The sequence below is a fragment of the Homarus americanus genome, unplaced genomic scaffold (assembly GCF_018991925.1).
Source record: "Homarus americanus isolate GMGI-L3 unplaced genomic scaffold, GMGI_Hamer_2.0 scaffold45698, whole genome shotgun sequence".
Classification (NCBI taxonomy): Eukaryota; Metazoa; Arthropoda; class Malacostraca; order Decapoda; family Nephropidae; genus Homarus; species Homarus americanus.
Window position 1 is genome coordinate 6,344,193 of NW_024735554.1, and position 17,207 is coordinate 6,361,399.

The following is a 17,207-nucleotide window of genomic DNA, read 5'->3' on the forward strand; positions in this document are numbered from 1 at the left end:
TGATCACTACTTGAGTTTAATAGGTGTCTGGTGTTCCCTTGATATTCAGCTGATATTTCGCAAGTGTACCAAAGACCATTTCATTGTTTGTTTGATGTCGTCACTAAAGGTGTGTGAATCTTGGTGACTGTGTTAGGGTACAGTAAGTGGAGGGAACATGTGGGGTAGAAGATATTGATCCCTGAGACTATGGACCACGTGGCTGGTACTCTGAGAAGACTCCCGCCTTCTCCCTCCTCCACACCCTCATTCCTCCCCAACCCACTTCTCCCTGCCCCCACCCCCTCCTCCACCACACCCCCCACATCCCTCTTCTCCCAGCCTCTTCACCAGTTTGACGATGGTAATTTCATATCAAACATATTACTAACTAATAAATACGGGGTACAACAGTATACTATAGTTTTACATATAACTGAACCTTCTTAAAAGTTGTAAAGTGGTTTCGACCAATAAAGCAAATTTAGACAAAAAGTTATGATTATATAAAAGAGAGGATTAGTTGCTGGGAGACCAAGATGGTGAGTGAGACACGTGGGTATATTGTATAAATAGTGTATGACGTGAATAATTGTGGAGGCGTGAGAGGTGGTGGGTTAGGCGGGCCATCAGCTGCTGGTGTTGTCAGGGCGGCTGGTCACCAACTGTCATAAACAGGAGCGGACGGCCGGTAATTACTTCCTCCTGCCTCACTACTAACTTTCACTTCACTACGCAGGATTCTCTCGTGCTTGCGTTAAGAGTTGTGAGGTGTGTGACTTGAGGGGTGGTTGCCAGGGCTGGCTTTCGTCACTCGTCAGTCACTGTGTCTGGGGACCAGAAACTATGATAGATGTGTTGTGGTTGGCTGCCGTAGGCTGCCGGCGAAGAATGCAACCGGAAATGCAGCCATCAAACCATTAAGTGGAACACCCTGTCGTTTGGAGTTAGGTGGCCTTCAAGAGGGGTGGGAAGATGAACAAATTAGTTGAAGAGAATAAAGGAAAATGGAGATAAGAAATGGTGGGATGTCTGAGAATGTAGAAGGTAGGGAGGGAGCCAGCATAAGCCTACCGCCCGACCAGACAGAGCTCGACGCCCAACTCACCCGACCCCACGACCCTTTCTCCGTTCATCACCGTCATCCTGCCTGCCTCCCCAGACGTTGTCCTGTGTTGTGTTCACTGCCATGTGTTCACATAATCCCTCGCCTGTCACCCTCGCTATCGCCTTCACACCCTCCACACCCACTGCCACCATCTCTGCACATTGGCCTATGGTTATGGTAGCGTGAGGGCGACCCTGGGCAGCCGCAGCACACCTTCCCCCAACGTCACCTTGACACCTTGACTCCTTAAGAAATTCGTAACATTTTACTTAAGAGGTTACTCTCCTCCGCTGTATGATTACCCTCCAGCTGTTACCCCACCCCTCCTTCTTGACCCGTGACCGTCACCCTCCCCCAGCGCGTCCCCAGTAACCGCGTGTCTCAGCTGTCTCTCACCCCCCACCCCCCAGTGTTTCCCTTCCGCTCCCCCACCTCCTCCTTCTCTCAGTGTGTTTGGAGCCGCCCTCACCTTCCTCCCCCGACCAGACCGTCGCCACTTCTCCGGGTGTTGTTGACTCCGCAGCACTAATGGTCAGGAGTGCACCGACACTAGCTTCTCTTTTGTGCGTCATTGGTGCTCCTGCTTCCCTGACGTGTCTCTCTGTTGCTCCTGTAGTGGCTCATACTTCCCCCGACGTGTGTGTCTGCCAACTTGTGTTTGTGCCGCCATGAACATCATGGACTCGCCTGTGTCGGTTACCAGCGTTGTGTGAAGTACAGGGAGGCATCAGGCGCAAGTGTTGTGTGGTGAAATATTATTAGTGAAGAATATCTGAACTGAGAAGAATAGTTTGCTTACGTGTTTTAGCACATTAAATTATACCAGTGTTGTTGAAAGTTGTTAAGTAGGCAAGACTATGTAAGACTTCACCTGTGACAGTTTTGTCCTAGTGGAAGATCGTATATATAGGTTCAGGGGAATAAGAGCACACGCCACCCAAGGTTGAGGCTGTAGGAGTGCAGTTAAGACGTCTTAAGTAATGCCATTATTGGATCCATGACGTGACGCCCGCCAGGTGAGTGAGGAACCGCAGCTGCCCCGCCTCACATACTCGTCACCCGTCACTGGTCACACTCCACGCTCACGCAGCTCACGCCTTCGTCTGTGCTTCTGCCGCCCTTGCTGAAGAACTACCTGACGCAGGAGCACTGTCTCTTCCCTGCCGCCGCCGCTGGAATTGCCTCAATCTTTGGCTCAAGATTGTAACTAATACAGTACTGTGTATGTCCGGCATCAACAGTTGACACTAGTTACCTAAGTTCCCGTCTGTGTCCGCTCCCCTCCCCATCATTGGCGTCTGCCCCCACCTCATTGTCTTCTAGATATTGTTGACGATAAGTGACAAGTGGACTGGACGATGTGAAGGAACATCACAGTGTGTTGTGTATCATATGAACAATTGACCTGGCAGCCTGTAGGTGTCAAGGCGGTGTTTGTTGATAAGTCAAAATTATTTATAAAAAATAATTGATATTCTGTTGAGATGTGAACTTTTTCGTGGAAGTGTCTGGATATCGGAGTACTGTACGTCAGTAATTGTATATTGTTGTGTGTGAAAGTGACAAAGTTTAAGGGGTGGTCATGGCTAAGCGCGGTCGTCGCCAGCCCCGCAAGCGCTCCCACCTGGCAAGTAAGACCAAGTCTAAGATCAAAAGTCACGTGACCCGGACTGAAGACAAGACATTTACTGTGTGTGAGAGTCAAACAAATTTCACCTTGAGCAACCAAGCCGCAGGGGACAGGGAGACCGGAAGTTGGAGCAAGAAACAGCAGGCCGGTTCAGAGTCCCTGACGCCCTTGGTAAAGGGGAAGGGCAAATGTCATGGTGGCTCGCCCTCCTTCAGGTTATCGCCACTCAAAAAACTCTGCCTCACTCCCTTCACCAGTGACTCGTCATCCATAGATGATTTTTCCATATCCAGCAGCGACTTGACCTCATCTTGTACCTCCCCATCCTCCCTCACGCCTTATCAAGGACCGTGCTCACCGGAGAGTGTCCCTAGGGAAGAAAGTCCCTTGATTAGAACTCCTTCTGTTAAAACTCCTTCCATGAAGACACCATCTTTAAGCATTTACTCGATGGACAATTCTTCATTCGATATTCCCTCCTTAGACTCTTCCACGTGTGTGACCCCGATATCGTGTGAGGAAGGCAGGGCCAGGCCTCCCCTCCTCCTGGCCACCTCCTTAAGTGTCGACTCCTCAGATGACAGTCGCGCCAGCTCCAAGACCAAGAGGAGACGGCGCAATAGAAAAAACAAGAAGTTAAAGATGAGAGAAGAGCAGAAGATGGCAGAGCGTAATGCGGGATTGGCTGCTAAAGATTCTAGTGTTGACGTCGTCGAGGTTCAGAGTAAGGCAGAGGCTGGAGAACCAGAACGAGGTGAAGGGGTGGTCAATATGACAGACAGTTGTAAGGAGACCATTCACAAACCTGAAAATACACAACCAGTTAAAAATACCAAAATATTAACACAAAAACAAAGCTGCCACACAACTGATGACGAAAGTGGACCACCAAGGAGCAGTAATGAAGTGGATATATCGCCAGAAATACCTGACGAAGGAATTTTCGAGAAGAATGGAGAAAAATATAGAAACTCGAAGGGTGACGATAAAATTTTACGGATCAGGAAAGAATCTGATGTTCAGTTGGAGCACAAGATGAGCCTGGGAACAGATGGTCAGAGCTTCCAGGGGATGGGTGAAGTGAAGGACACTCAGGGCTCAGGTAGTGGTGAGGCTACGGTGAATAAGGTGGCTGTGAATGTGATCAGCATAGAAATTGAAGGTGAATTACGATACGAAGGTGACAGTTTCGAGCTCAACAACAGCAAGAATATTGACTTGATGAATAAAGATGTAAGTGGGTTGACTGAAGCTCTCAAGTCTAGGATGAACATCATAACTAGTAAGTACATTGAAAGTGATGCTTATAACACGGAGGAGAACAGCAGTAAACAAGACATTTTCAGACCTTCAGGGAGAGACAGAGACGTTCTTGGGGTAGATGACGGAGATGAAATGAATGATAAGGTAATGAATGTCAGCTTTGAAGAAGATGAACAAGAAAGTAAGGGGCGGGGACGACCTGCAGAAGGACACCACGTTATCACCAGCCAACATAGTGGTCTTCTTCATCAGCTATTGGCCAACCACTCCATGTTAGTTTCCTCAGATGTTGAGGATTTAAAAGAGGGAAACATTCTTAAGAACCACAAAGAGGAAGATGGTGGAGAGGGTCACAAAGAGGAAGGTGGTTCTTATGGCCACAAAAAGGAAGGTGGTTCTGATGGCCACAAAGAGGAAGGTGGTTCTGATGGCAACAAAGAGGAAGGTGGTTCTGATGGCCACAAAGAGGAAGGTGGTTCTGATGGCCACAAAGAGGAAGGTGGTTCTGATGGCCACAGAGAGGAAGGTGGTTCTGATGGCCACAAAGAGGAAGGTGGTTCTGATGGCCACAGAGAGGAAGGTGGTTCTGATGGCCACAGAGAGGATGGTGGTTCAGATGGCCACAGAAAAGATGATGACGGAGACGACTGCAAAAAAGAAGATAAAGATAATGACCACAAAGAGGAGGACAGTGAGGAGAGCCACACAAAAGAGGACAGTGAGGAGAGCCACACAAAAGAGGACAGTGAGGAGAGCCACACAAAAGAGGACAGTGAGGAGAGCCACACAAAGAGGAGGACAGTGAGGGAGCCACACAAAAGAGGACAGTGAGGAGAGCCACACAAAGAGGGACAGTGAGGAGAGCCAGGAGAGAGAGGGACAGTGAGGAGAGCCACACAAAGAGGACAGTGAGGGAGAGCCACACACAGTGAGAGCCACACACAGTGAGGAGAGCCACACAAAAGAAGGAAAGTGAGGAAAGCCACACAAGAGAGGACAGTGAGGAGAGCCACACAAAACAGGAAGGCAGTGAGGAGAGCCACACAAGAGAGGACAGTGAGGAGAGCCACACAAAACAGGAAGGCAGTGAGGAGAGCCACAAAAAAGAGGAAGACTATTCAGAAGGAAAAGAAGAAGAGAAATATAGAGAAAGACAGAAAGAGGAAGATGGCGATGATATCCACAGCGAGGGATATGTTACTGAGGACCACAGAGATGTTGCGGTGAACCATAAACAGGGCGGCAACATGAACCTCGGGGAAGACGAAGAAGTTATCAAGTGCACGGCCACAAGTGCGTCCACGGCCACCAAGAACGGAAGGTTGCAGGCGACGTCCACCACCATCATCAACGATAATTTGGAAATGTTGAACACTTTCGATTCTGTGAAGATGGTTGACCACATGGAGGCTACTAAAGAAGGCGAGGAGAACTTGGTCATACTCGAAGTTGAGGATAACGAAGACTCATTAGGTGCCGTTAACGGTGAAGGTACTGGTGAGGTAGATACTTCCGACGATAATGGTGAAACAGATACTTCTGACGGTACTGGTGATAGTGAGAGTGAAGAGATTGAACTTGAGCTGTACGACCAACAAACCGGTGAAGGTGCAGGAGACCTAGAGGGGGGTGGAGGAGGAGACATCGAGGTCTCATTCCTGGACACTTTACACCCCGCGGAGAGACTCGAAATAGTGGGTGTTTTGGAGGCGGAACATACAAGTCAAGGCGATATATATATCTTGGAGGTAAAGGATGAAGATACGAGGTTAACGAATATAAGAGAGGAAGAAATTAGTGACGTCTTAGAGGCCGTAGATGATAGTGAAGAAGCCAGGGAAAACATGACATTTACTGATACTAATTGTGTTGATGGTGCCTTGACGACGAGCGAAGATGATGATGAAGGGGTAGACGTGACTACTGAAGGTGATGGCAACGACGTACTGATGGAGGAGGAGGAGGGTGGGGAAGTTGCGGATACTGTGAAGGCTAACGTTGTCGCTGCTGGAAAAACAGGTGAGTGGTTACTGCCGAATCCGTTGTCAAGATTTTTTTTTGTTATGCTTTACAGTTTATTGAGGATAACGCGGGTCTTGATACGGGTAATTCAAGGATGTTACCAGGTTTATAATTATTCAAGATTGATACCTGTTAATTGTCAGTCAGTAGGGCAGAGGTTAAGGTCACTTGTTAAACTGGGCAGCATCTACGTCTAGTGGATGAATCTTAATCAAACTCTGTACTGAGCTCAGACTTGTTATTACTGAAAGATATATTAATTTTTAGGCCAAATTCCCTCGTGATATTCTGATATAAAATCTGATGGTGAGATTGACTGCGGGGGTAATGGAGGAGTCGAGTGAGGCTTTACCAGACAAACGGTGCACTCCCCACCGCCTCGCTCCCACACTGCTCGTTGTTCATCCCGTCTTCAACCTCTCAACGTTTTCCACAGCAAAAAACAAGTTAATATCACGAGGAACAGTTGGACGGCTATATCTATCAGTAACTTAGGAGGGAGGCCAGGCCAAGTGCAGAGGTATTGTTCACGCCACGCGGGGGAAAGTGTTTCAAACTCGCCAAACTGTTTTTTTTTTTCAAAGGGGAGGGAGGGGAGGTGTTCGAGGCTGCGGAGAACATTTATTTGTACATCGTGGAGGAAGTAGGGGTGTGTGGTGGAGGATGGAGGGGTAGTGGTGTGTGATGTAGGGTGTAGTGGTCTGTGGTGAAGAATGTAGGAGGGGTAGTGGTGTGTGGTGGAGGAATTGCCGTGGGATGCTGAGGAAACCACTGCTTGTGTGACGTGGCAAGGAGAATCTCTCTATGTATATATATATATATATATATATATATATATATATATATATATATATATATATATATATATATATTACTTTATGGATATGTAGGAGGTAGGCAAGTGACAAGGAAAGCGGTGAGGTGTTTGGTTATGAGGCGTGAGGAGGAGAGCGGTGAGGCGTGAGGAGGAGCGCGGTGAGGTGTATGGTTGTGAGACGTGACAAGGGAGGGGGAAGACACAGTGGTGATACAGGGGTTGTGTACAGGGCTGTGCCAAGACTGGGAACTCATGAGGAGGGAGGCGAGTCTATAGGGATTACTGCTGATCACCTCACCGTATAGTTAGCGGTGGAGGGTTTGATGGGACTTACAGTATATAATTTAGGAGAAGGGTGGATGTGTGTGTATGTGGACGGTCAGCAGGTGGAGGGCGGGGGAGTAGATTTTGGTATGTATTAGTGGAATGTGGATGACTCGCTTTTTTACTTATTTACGGACCAGTGTCTTACCTCGCCAAGGAGGGACACACGCGCGTGGGTCGGGCGGTATTGCGTGAGCTAGTGGAATGCTTAATGTCTACAGCGCTCAGGACCTGTTCTCCACCCTTCATTTAACAGTTAATATTAAGTAGCATTATGCGTCTTAACATTGCCATTTATCCAGTTGTCAGAATCATGGGAAAAGATTTGAGAATTAATGAGAGAGAGAGGTAATAGCCGCTTCTCTATAGTCTGGTATTGTGAAGAAACTATCATTCTCTGGTGCTGGGTGAAGGTTGGGTCTGTGTGTAGTGTTTGTTACCATACTGTATGTGTCTGAGGGAAGGCTATAGTTAATGGTGGAACATTTATTAGTTGGAATGATAATCAGGATTTTACTTTACTTATTATTTACTTACCTTTAATCTTTCTCTGAGTTTAAAATTGGGATTAACTGTAGATTAGGGAAGGGGGCAGCTTAATTCACCCTAACCTAACCCAACTTGCACAGACAATGTAAAGTGTGTTTATTTATTATGTGAAATAAACTTGGGGGGGGGGGGACATTTTAAGGAACTCCCAAATTTTTTCGTGTTAGTTTTAATGACAGAACAGAAACATGGATTACAAGCTGTTTATTTTAACTCGTGTACAGTGAATAAAGTGCACACACGTGGGCACATCCCGTATAAACAAAGTGGTAATTATTTGGTCATGTAAAGTGCACGAAACTTGAAATATATTTGATGATGTTTTAGGTGGGTGTGGCAAGGTGGTGGGCGTGGTTCGGTTATTATAGTGCCACGCCCACCACGCCACACTCATCACAAACACCCCGTTATAGAAACAGTTATACATTTAATTGGGAAGAAACAAAAAATATTTCGTAGGTTTTAATAGTAAATGTTTAACTCGTGTAAAATAATGGACACAAGAGCTCAGGGATAGGAACAAAATGGGGCCGAGGAGCCATGTGACCGGATATACAATAGGCCGTCATGTCTCGACTCATTATTTTTTAGTGGATGTCTTTGTTCGTTCACCCGGACCTGCCTCACCCGCCACACCCGCGGTTTCTAGGGCCACGATACTGCTTCCAGCCAAACACTCCCTAGGGTCTTCTAACGTCATATAAATATAAGAATAATAATTTTATGTTTCGCTCATGTAATTCTTAATATGTTTGTAACTTTATTTTTTCTAGGCAGCAAGTGACATTATTATATATTTATCTGTTGTTTCAAGCTAGCGTGTAAGTGAGGGGGGGGGAGTTATGGTGTATCTGTATAGTGTGGTGTACTGCAGTGTGTAAGTTACAGTTCCTGAGGTGTGTTGTGTAAGGTATGGTATGATATGGTGGTTGATGAAGGAGCAGGTAGGTTGAGTCAGGTACCTGGGCTCAGTGTTATCCGATGGCCGGGGGGAGAGTGTCACGTAACCCTTGTTGGGTGTCCGAACGTGTCATTTTAAGTAATTTCCGGGGTCAGGGTAGCGTGTAGGCTGCATAACATATTTTACATAATCGTATTTCTAGATAATTATATAAGATAAACTACATCTCAAACAGGATCTTGTATTATTCCACATGTTGCTGCCTTCACCACCATCACCTTAATATACGCTTTTAAAACCTTTGCCAAGTTTTGTACGTACTTTCTTTTAATTGGATGACCAGGTGTTCCCTCCCGCGCTAATGGAAGTGAGCGATGTTTTCACTTTTTTCCGCCCGAAGCTCTTGTGTGGGAGCTAATAATACTGGGCAGCTGAGTATTGTGCGTGACGCGCCTAATCTCGAGGGGCTCAAGCTTCCGTGCGTTAGGGTAAAGTAGTATAGCCAATAACGTCTAGGGACCTCTTACGGGCTGTTCCCAGTAATCCTCCATTGTTGGTAAGTAGTCACGTCCCGGGCAAGCAGCACTCAAGCCAGTAAAGGCAACACTGCTCGAGAAAAGACGTCTTTAGCCAACTGCAAGTCCTGCCCGAACACAAAGATGAACTTACGATAATTATTCAGTGTAACTTTACCATATGGACGCGGCTTTGTCTTTATTGTCTTTAAAGTTTGTTGAGTTTAATATGTTTACAATTCTCTCGGATTTGTTTGGTAGATATAAAATCATAAGTTGTATTTGTAGATTACTCGTAACATCGAACGTAAAGTAAATATGACTTGATTTAGACATTATATGGATGACTTGAGCAATAGGAAGGGCGGAGGGGGAAATCCGTAAACACTAACTCAGCCCCTCACTTGCCACCTACCCATCTTGTACCTATTAATTACACTCCTACCTTCTCCTATCCACTTATCCACCTTCCACCCATCCACTCACACATTCTTTCTTCCGTTGACCCACCTGAGTTTCCGTCTGCCTCTCGCCGTCCACTTTACACACCCAACATGGCGTGCCCACCCACATACCTGCTCATCACCGACCTACTAACACACATAACCCGCCTTCCAGTCTTCCTTACCTGCACCCGTTGCCCAACCCCATACCCTGACATGTGTGTGTGTCCATTAGATAACAAATTGGAATGTGGAAGATAGGAGGTTATATTAGGTAACGCTGTTTGGGTGGTTAGGCTACTTCGTTAGGGTGCTTAGGTTAATGATTGGATGGTTAGGTTAGGTTAATGTTAGGATGGTTAGGTTAAAGTTAGGATGGTTAATCTAAGGTGAAATACTGTAGGGGTGTTTAATCTTCAGGTAATCCTAAGATAAGATATGAAGAGAATGTTAGGTAGATGTGTGAAGAAAGAAGAGTATGGTGAGAATGTTGGGTGGGGGTGTGTGAATGTGTCAAGAAGAATGTGTGGCCGTGAGGGAAAAGAGTGGTAGTGTGAGGTTAATGGGCCGGTGGAGGTGATAGGAGCTGGTAATGGGAGGAGGTGGTAGTAGTGGTGATGATGGGTGCTGCTGGTGGTGGTAGTGGTAATGGACGCTGGCAGTGGTAGTAGTGATAGGCGGTGGTGGTGTGATGGTGGTAGGAGGTGATTGGGCGGGAGAGGGGAGGGGGCAAGGGGGCACATGTACAGTACTTCCTCACAAAGACCCGTGCATCATGTGTGGGAAAGCAATCAAACCTGAGAATTTTCCTTCGTGAAAGAAACCGGAACAAGGTTGGTATTTACGTGGTGGCAGTGAGGCTGGCAACACTGGGACCTCACCTTAATGACAGTGGTGTTAATGGTGGTGGTGATAGTGAAGACAAAGCTGTTGGAAGCTTGTGAGATAATACGCTCTGTTGGCTGTTGTAGTTGTGGTGATAACGAAGACGTGTATGTGTGTGTCAGTCAGTAACCGCGTGTAGTGCTGGGGGCGCCAAGGTCACTGTGTGAGGGAAGCAGTGGAAGGAGTTGATACGCAGGTCTCCAGCATTCCCGCGCTCGCTCTCCCGAGATACCCATGTGGTCCACAACTGGTTCGCTCTGGTTTGTCAACTCTCCTGGCTGCACGGTGAATATTTGTGACCCAAAGTTTATCGGGTTGGTTAGGAAAGCCTCAATAAACATGGATGAGTAAACAGTACAGCCTGGTCGGCAGTGTTGAACAAAACAAAAAAATCCCACAATGAGTAAGTCAGTCAGGATTGGGGCTCAAGAATTGGTGGACGCAACTAAAATTTACATACAATATTATAGGATACAAAGTTACATGTGATCGCGCAAGTTAGCAGATGTTTTTGTATGGGTGTTGGGCGGAGCGGGGCTGGGCGGGAGGGAGAAAGCGACCACCACGAGGACGGGCCCAAGAACCATCCCGAGAGTGAGGGACGGGCGGAGGAGGTTTGGGTTGCTCGCTACCTACCGTCCTCTCCACCGGCGGCTCCTAGACAGTGCACCAGTTAGGTTTCTCGGGTATTGGGTGGTACAGTAGACCAGCCGTCGTGTAAACAATACTGATACCTGGGTTATTATAATATATTTGGTCAGATCAGGTACACAAACATGTTCTGGACAGCATAGCGTCTCATTTTCCCTAGTTTGGATCACCTGAATATTAGTCCCCAGCTTTTCACTTGATTAGATGCCGTAATTATACCTGAGAGGATTAGGTTAAGTTATTGATTACAGATCACATGAAGAATCTCCATCTCGGCTTATTTCACCTAAAGATTAACCACCCTAACGTTATTTGGGGGGGTGAGGTTAGGTGAGCATTAAGGTGGCTAATTAGGTGAAATAAGATTAGGGTGCAGATTCTTCAGGTGATCTTAGATTAGGTTACTTTAAGATAAATTTAAGGTGAAATAAGTTGGGGATAATCAACAGGTGATCTCCATAGTTTAATTGATAGTTGCCAATTTCATGTGTTATTCATGTTGGTATGCAGTACAGTAGGAGGCTAGGTAAATAACAGTGGGTAAGGTAGAAAAACCTTTGTGTACATTTTGCCGGCAACACCAAGGTCAGGAGTCAGCCAGAAGGGTTGGGTGGGTAGACCGGAGGTGTCTCACGCGGGGCTGCCGGTAACCTCTCGCAGCTTAAAGTTTCTTAAATTGTGTCACACTTACCTTTTTTTTGGTCTTTTTCACTTTAACACTCTAGCATCGACCAATAAGAACCGATATTTTACGAAAATTTTAACAGTTGATCAAGGTAGGTGATGTATAGGCACCGAAACATCTGGTCAAAATCATTCACAGGACAAAGTCGAGGTTAACGTTACAGCATTCTTGTGTCCACAGCCTCGTAGCCTCAACCCTGTGTGTGTGTTGGGGGGAGAGGCATAAGAGACATTTGATCTTCACCGCTACCTGCCCCAGACGTTATTTTACCATAAAAGTTCAGTTTATTATCAGTACACAGTGTAAGTCATTCTAACCTAATTTAACTTATTTGCAGTCTAATGAAATGAAACTAAAATTCATACATCACTTAATATAGAATGAATCTGCATCAGTAACAAGTATGTCAATTGAAGTGATGTTTTTGAAGAGGAGTTGGAGGATTTTACTACCAACACATGGACCACACCAAGGTCAGCTTGTGTTCGGTGATCTTGCAGTTGTAGTCGTGGAGGATGAGCCTTTACACCCAGAAAATGAAGAGCAATTGGCGGTGTGTGAGAAGCAGTGGGCGGGCGGGAGGGGTTGGTAAGGGTACTTAAGGTATTATGCTGGTATGTCGTGTGAGCAAGGAAGGGTGTGGGGTGGGTGGGTGGGTCAGTCGTCCTCCGTCTCCCGGTGCCGTGAGTCATTCTTCCTAGTGCTGGTATCTCAAAGGAACTCCCCAACCGCCTCCCTAGTTCAAAATTACTCACCGGGTTAAAGAGATAGAGAAGATAAAAAGATTAGCTCTGGGCGTTTGGATATAGTGTCATCGTTGAGAGCTGTATCACCTGGCGGAAGAGATAATTATCCGAGGTGCGGACACAACCCAGGTAGCAAGATGTCACTACAGTTTCGGGCGTCTCTCCTCCGGTGGTGGGCGGTGGGAGGTTTGTCCTGGCTTGCCACCTTGTACACAATCCACCACAATAACCTAACCTAACCAAATTACTTTTTTTTTATCAGAATTTCGTACATTTTCTTATCATGAAATTAAAATGAGATTGTTTTTATCCAAAAAATTCAAGTAAATAACTGATCCAGGCCTTTGTTTACTGTATTAAATATGTGTTGCACTGGTGAAGTAGAAAGCAGCATTACTAAGCTCATTGGTCTAGTTACAGTCAGGGGCTTGATGGCTGCCTTACACTAATCTTTGAGGGGATCTGAGTACAATCTCCCCCCCACTAGTATTACTCTACACTTATGTTCTCACTCCTAATGTTGATGTAAGTGTGGGTTATTAACTGGTGAACATAAGGAAAGGAGAATTTATATCCTTGCTTAAGTACAGGTGTGGAATAGACCAAGATCTTTATTGATATTGTGTAAAGTTACTTTGTTGAGGTTGTGTTGTGAGTTGGTGTCTCTTGGAATTTGTTTTGAGTTTACTTTACGCCATCTTGGTGAATCGTTGTGTCTATAAGGTGTATAATCATTGGACATATAAACTGACCTGCACTTAATTGTCCCAGTCTTTTAAAGTCTTCTGGCGAACGATTTTTCTCTATGTATGCAAATTAGTGGGATAAAAAAAAAGTATTATATATACACAGTTTTTACATGTTGGAATTAGGACAGTTAAGATCCTTGAGAAGAGCTAATGCTGTATGGAAGGCGGTCTCGTTTCTCTCCCTCGTAAAGAGATACATTGCAAACGGTGTAAAAAAGAGAGATAGTAAACGGTGTAAAAAAGAGATTGTAAACGGTGTAAAAAAGAGACATTGCAAACGGTGTAAAAAAGAGAGATTGTAAACGGTGTAAAATGGGATGTGTGTGTCTGTGTGATTATGGGACACAGGTGACGTAGATCTGAGGACTAAGGTGGTGGTCACGAGGCGGCTGCTGCTCGACTTGGCCACCTTGACAGTAATGCTGTGTGGGAGGGGTATCAGTGTTCCTCAGTATCACTATAGGAGGAGCATCAGTGTTCCTCAGTATCACTATAGGAGGAGCATCAGTGTTCCTCAGTATCACTGTAGGAGGAGCATCAGTGTTCCTCAGTATCACTATAGGAGGAGCATAAGTGTTCCTCAGTATCACTATAGGAGGAGTATCAGTGTTCCTCAGTATCACTAGGAGGAGCATCAGTGTTCCTCAATATCACTATAGGAGGAGTATCAGTGTTCCTCAGTATCACTATAGGAGGAGCATCAGTATTACTCCATAGGAACACTACAGTACATAGGAACACTGAAAGGTCATTATATGGTAGACTCTGCTAGTAGATCGTTTCTGTTAAAGAGAGAGAGCGAGAGCGAGCAGGTTATGGTTGAGGTGTAGTATGATACAGTCACCGTCCGGTACTTTGCCCCCCTGCACTAAAGGAACCTGTTTCACACACACACACACACACACATACATACATACATACATACATACATACATACACACACACACACACACACACACACATACATTGTCTCCCTCCCTCCCTCCCTATCGAGTCACACCTTTCCCCGTTCCTTTCATAATACCCCCTTCCAGGACCCCCCGGCACCCCTTCTCCTTCATACCAGGTAGACCATTCCCTCTCCCGAACCATCACCCACCCCACTCCACCATACTATCCACCTACGCCTCATGTTGACGAGCTCACACCTAACCTCAATGTGATTTTAAGGCATGTGTTGATGTGTCGCTTGACTGTTGCGAGGTTGTGGTGTTGGGTGCAGGCGGAGACGGCCAGGTGACACACTCTTACCTCTTCCCCACCATCTGTCACCATCATCATGTCAACGAATATATTTGACGTGTGTTTTAGATCTACACCATTAATTACGATATACTTGTCAGAGGGCCTTTAGGGGTATGTGATGAATGTGGCCAGACGTGCGTCACCTCACCTGCGCAGGTACTCAAGTATTACATGGAGAAAGATTCCAGGAGAATTTTATCTTTATGTACTTAGAATATATATCTACCTGGAGTATTTAAATGTATTCGTGCCGGGAGTTTAATCAAGAGCGTTAATGTCTTCAACAGGTTCAACCCCCCCCCCCCCGCCCCCCTGAATAAAAAGCATATTGGTCACACATACGTAATAATGATACTAATAACAATAGCTGACCTTTGTTTCTCAGAAGTACCAGTTCTTCTAGAGAATTCACTATCGCTCGAAACACTACGAAGTCAAGAGCCTGAGAATAAAAATAAATATTACTTAAAAAAAAGATCACAAAATACGAGGTATGTTCATCTGTTTCCAGGCTCATTAGTACACAGTAGTCTCCGTACACATTACTACTGCATGGTTATGGATGATTGTGTTGTAGAGGCGGGAATTGATCATGATCCCCCCCCCCCTTCCCCCACTAGCGGTGTGGTGCGTGGTCATGAGGGATATCGATCCTGGCGGCAGTGGTGTGCCTTTACTGGGACAGTGAGCACCTCCCCACCCCTGGCCCACACACGCACCCACATATACACGTTCACCATTAACATTCTAACATAGCATAAATCTATAATTGAATAAAATGGTGTTGCACATAAATATTATCTCTAGGGTGGGAAATAGTGACCTTGACAAAACAGTGTTAGACGAGTTGTAGATAGTGTGGCCCACCCGGCAACAGGGGTTACATAACTAGGGGACCTACTGGGGTTCCCCTCATCCGTCTGCCGCTGCCGTTATTGACTGCTGCCACTGCCAAGTGTTGCCACAGCGTGACAGCATTCTGATGGTCCATCGCCCGGCTCACTTGTCAAATCTCGCTAATCACAAGATGTCGAGATTATTCAGTATAATCGGAAAAAAAAAATTAGTGGCTGACTTAGACTTAATGTTTCATATATTAATTATTTGCGGCTTGTTTATCCTCACGAAAACATTTATTGTTGCCATGATATGAAGAAAATGTGAAAATGGTATGATCCATGCGCAGCCTCCTGCAGTGGTGCTCGTCGCTGCCTCCCTCTCGTCCCCTCCTTCCCAAGCTCTCCAGCCATTGTCGTGTCCCGTCCGACCCCGACCAGCAGTCCTCCCCAGTGCCGGCTGGAGTTGTGGCTGTCTCTTGCGGCTCCCCACCCTGCTGCTGCTGCACCTGCTTCTCTTACCTGGTACTGATTTTGTATTTGTCTGTGACCTTGTGACGGACGCAACTGTTGGGTCTGTCACCAGGATACTGTCCTGTTGATTTGTCTGTGACCCTGTTCAGCAACTGTTGGGTCTGATGTCACGATACTGACACCTGCAATGACACGAAAGAAAAAAATAGTGAGATAGCCAACACCTGGGGACACCCCTATTGATTTTTTAGGGTGTTAATGAAAACAAAAAGTTTATGAAGTAGTGGTGAGGGAGGTGAGGTAGTGTGGAGGTGCGGTGCAGCGGGCGGGCCGTCTAGTGTGTTCTGTCGTTATGCAAGGTAGCTCCCAGGAGTCTGCCGTGGTCCACACACATTTATTTGGCCATATTAATGTTTATGTGATTAATGTTATCTATGGTACAGCTAGTTATGGTGATTATGAAGGATAGCGTAGCATTATGGTAATGTAATGCAAGAAGCAGTGACAAGGGAAAGCTAGGGGAGTCTCCAAGGGGTCCTCACTCTCTCTACGAAAGTTAACGGAGGCAAGATCTCTGAGCTCAAAGTAGTTGATAAGAACACTCGTAATTTAAACAGCACATTGTTGTTTATAGTAGACAAACCCACTCTCGAATCATTATCGATCTTTGTCCTTATATCACGACAAGTTTGTTGATTGTGCATTTTTTCCACTTGTCATATCGGTGTCAGTGGAGCCCCCTGTTGTAGCACTGGATGCACAGTAATACAGTTACTGATTTAGTTAATGTAGTGTTGCTTGGTTCCTGTTTCCACCAGATAACTTTTTGATGTAGGATATTTTAACTCTTGAGGTGGGTAGGTGCTTCCAGGAGTCGTATGACAATCGCTTTCCTCCACAACCTGACACCAATTTAGATCTCTTTTAATAATTTTTGTACGGGAGTGTGTGGTGAGGGACAAGACGTACCCAAGTAAAGTATATAGACATTTAGAGGATGGCGGTGAGGAGAAGAATGACAAGCGCGTGCGTCTTGGTGACTCTTGATAATGTGCAAGTTGCCAGTGGAGGCGACAGGACAGTGCGTGTCACTCCATAATGAAAACTGTCCTGAAGGAATACGCTACCTTGTCATTATGCTTTATGTTCCTTACCGGTGTTTCTGCTTCTCTCAGTCTGGTTATTGTGTAGGTAAATTGTGTAATGCTATAACAGTCACCTGCTCTTGAAAAATCTGATTTCAACACTAAGACATATTTTGTAAAGCTATTTTCTACGTGTTGTGAGATGTCAGGTCACCATTTCTGACTGGAATAGGTCACACTTTCCACCAGGACCCTTCCCACAATCTCCGTGAAGTGGGTCGATACTGCTTCCCACGAACT

At 45.9% G+C, this 17,207-nt stretch overlaps 1 protein-coding gene across 5 annotated transcripts in view; it reads left to right on the forward strand.

The window, feature by feature from the left end:
- Positions 1–17,207, forward strand: part of LOC121871466 (flocculation protein FLO11-like) — a 222,094-nt gene that overhangs the window by 177,866 nt on the left and 27,021 nt on the right. Inside the window, exon 1 of one of the 5 annotated variants that reach the window (XM_042373810.1) lies at positions 15,669–15,873. The exons of the other annotated variants lie outside the window; for them this stretch is intronic. Coding sequence (XP_042229744.1) covers positions 15,684–15,873 — 190 coding nt within the window. The 5' untranslated portion in view covers positions 15,669–15,683. Of the gene's footprint in view, positions 1–15,668; positions 15,874–17,207 lie in introns of those variants that run through there. 5 annotated transcript variants of the gene reach the window in all.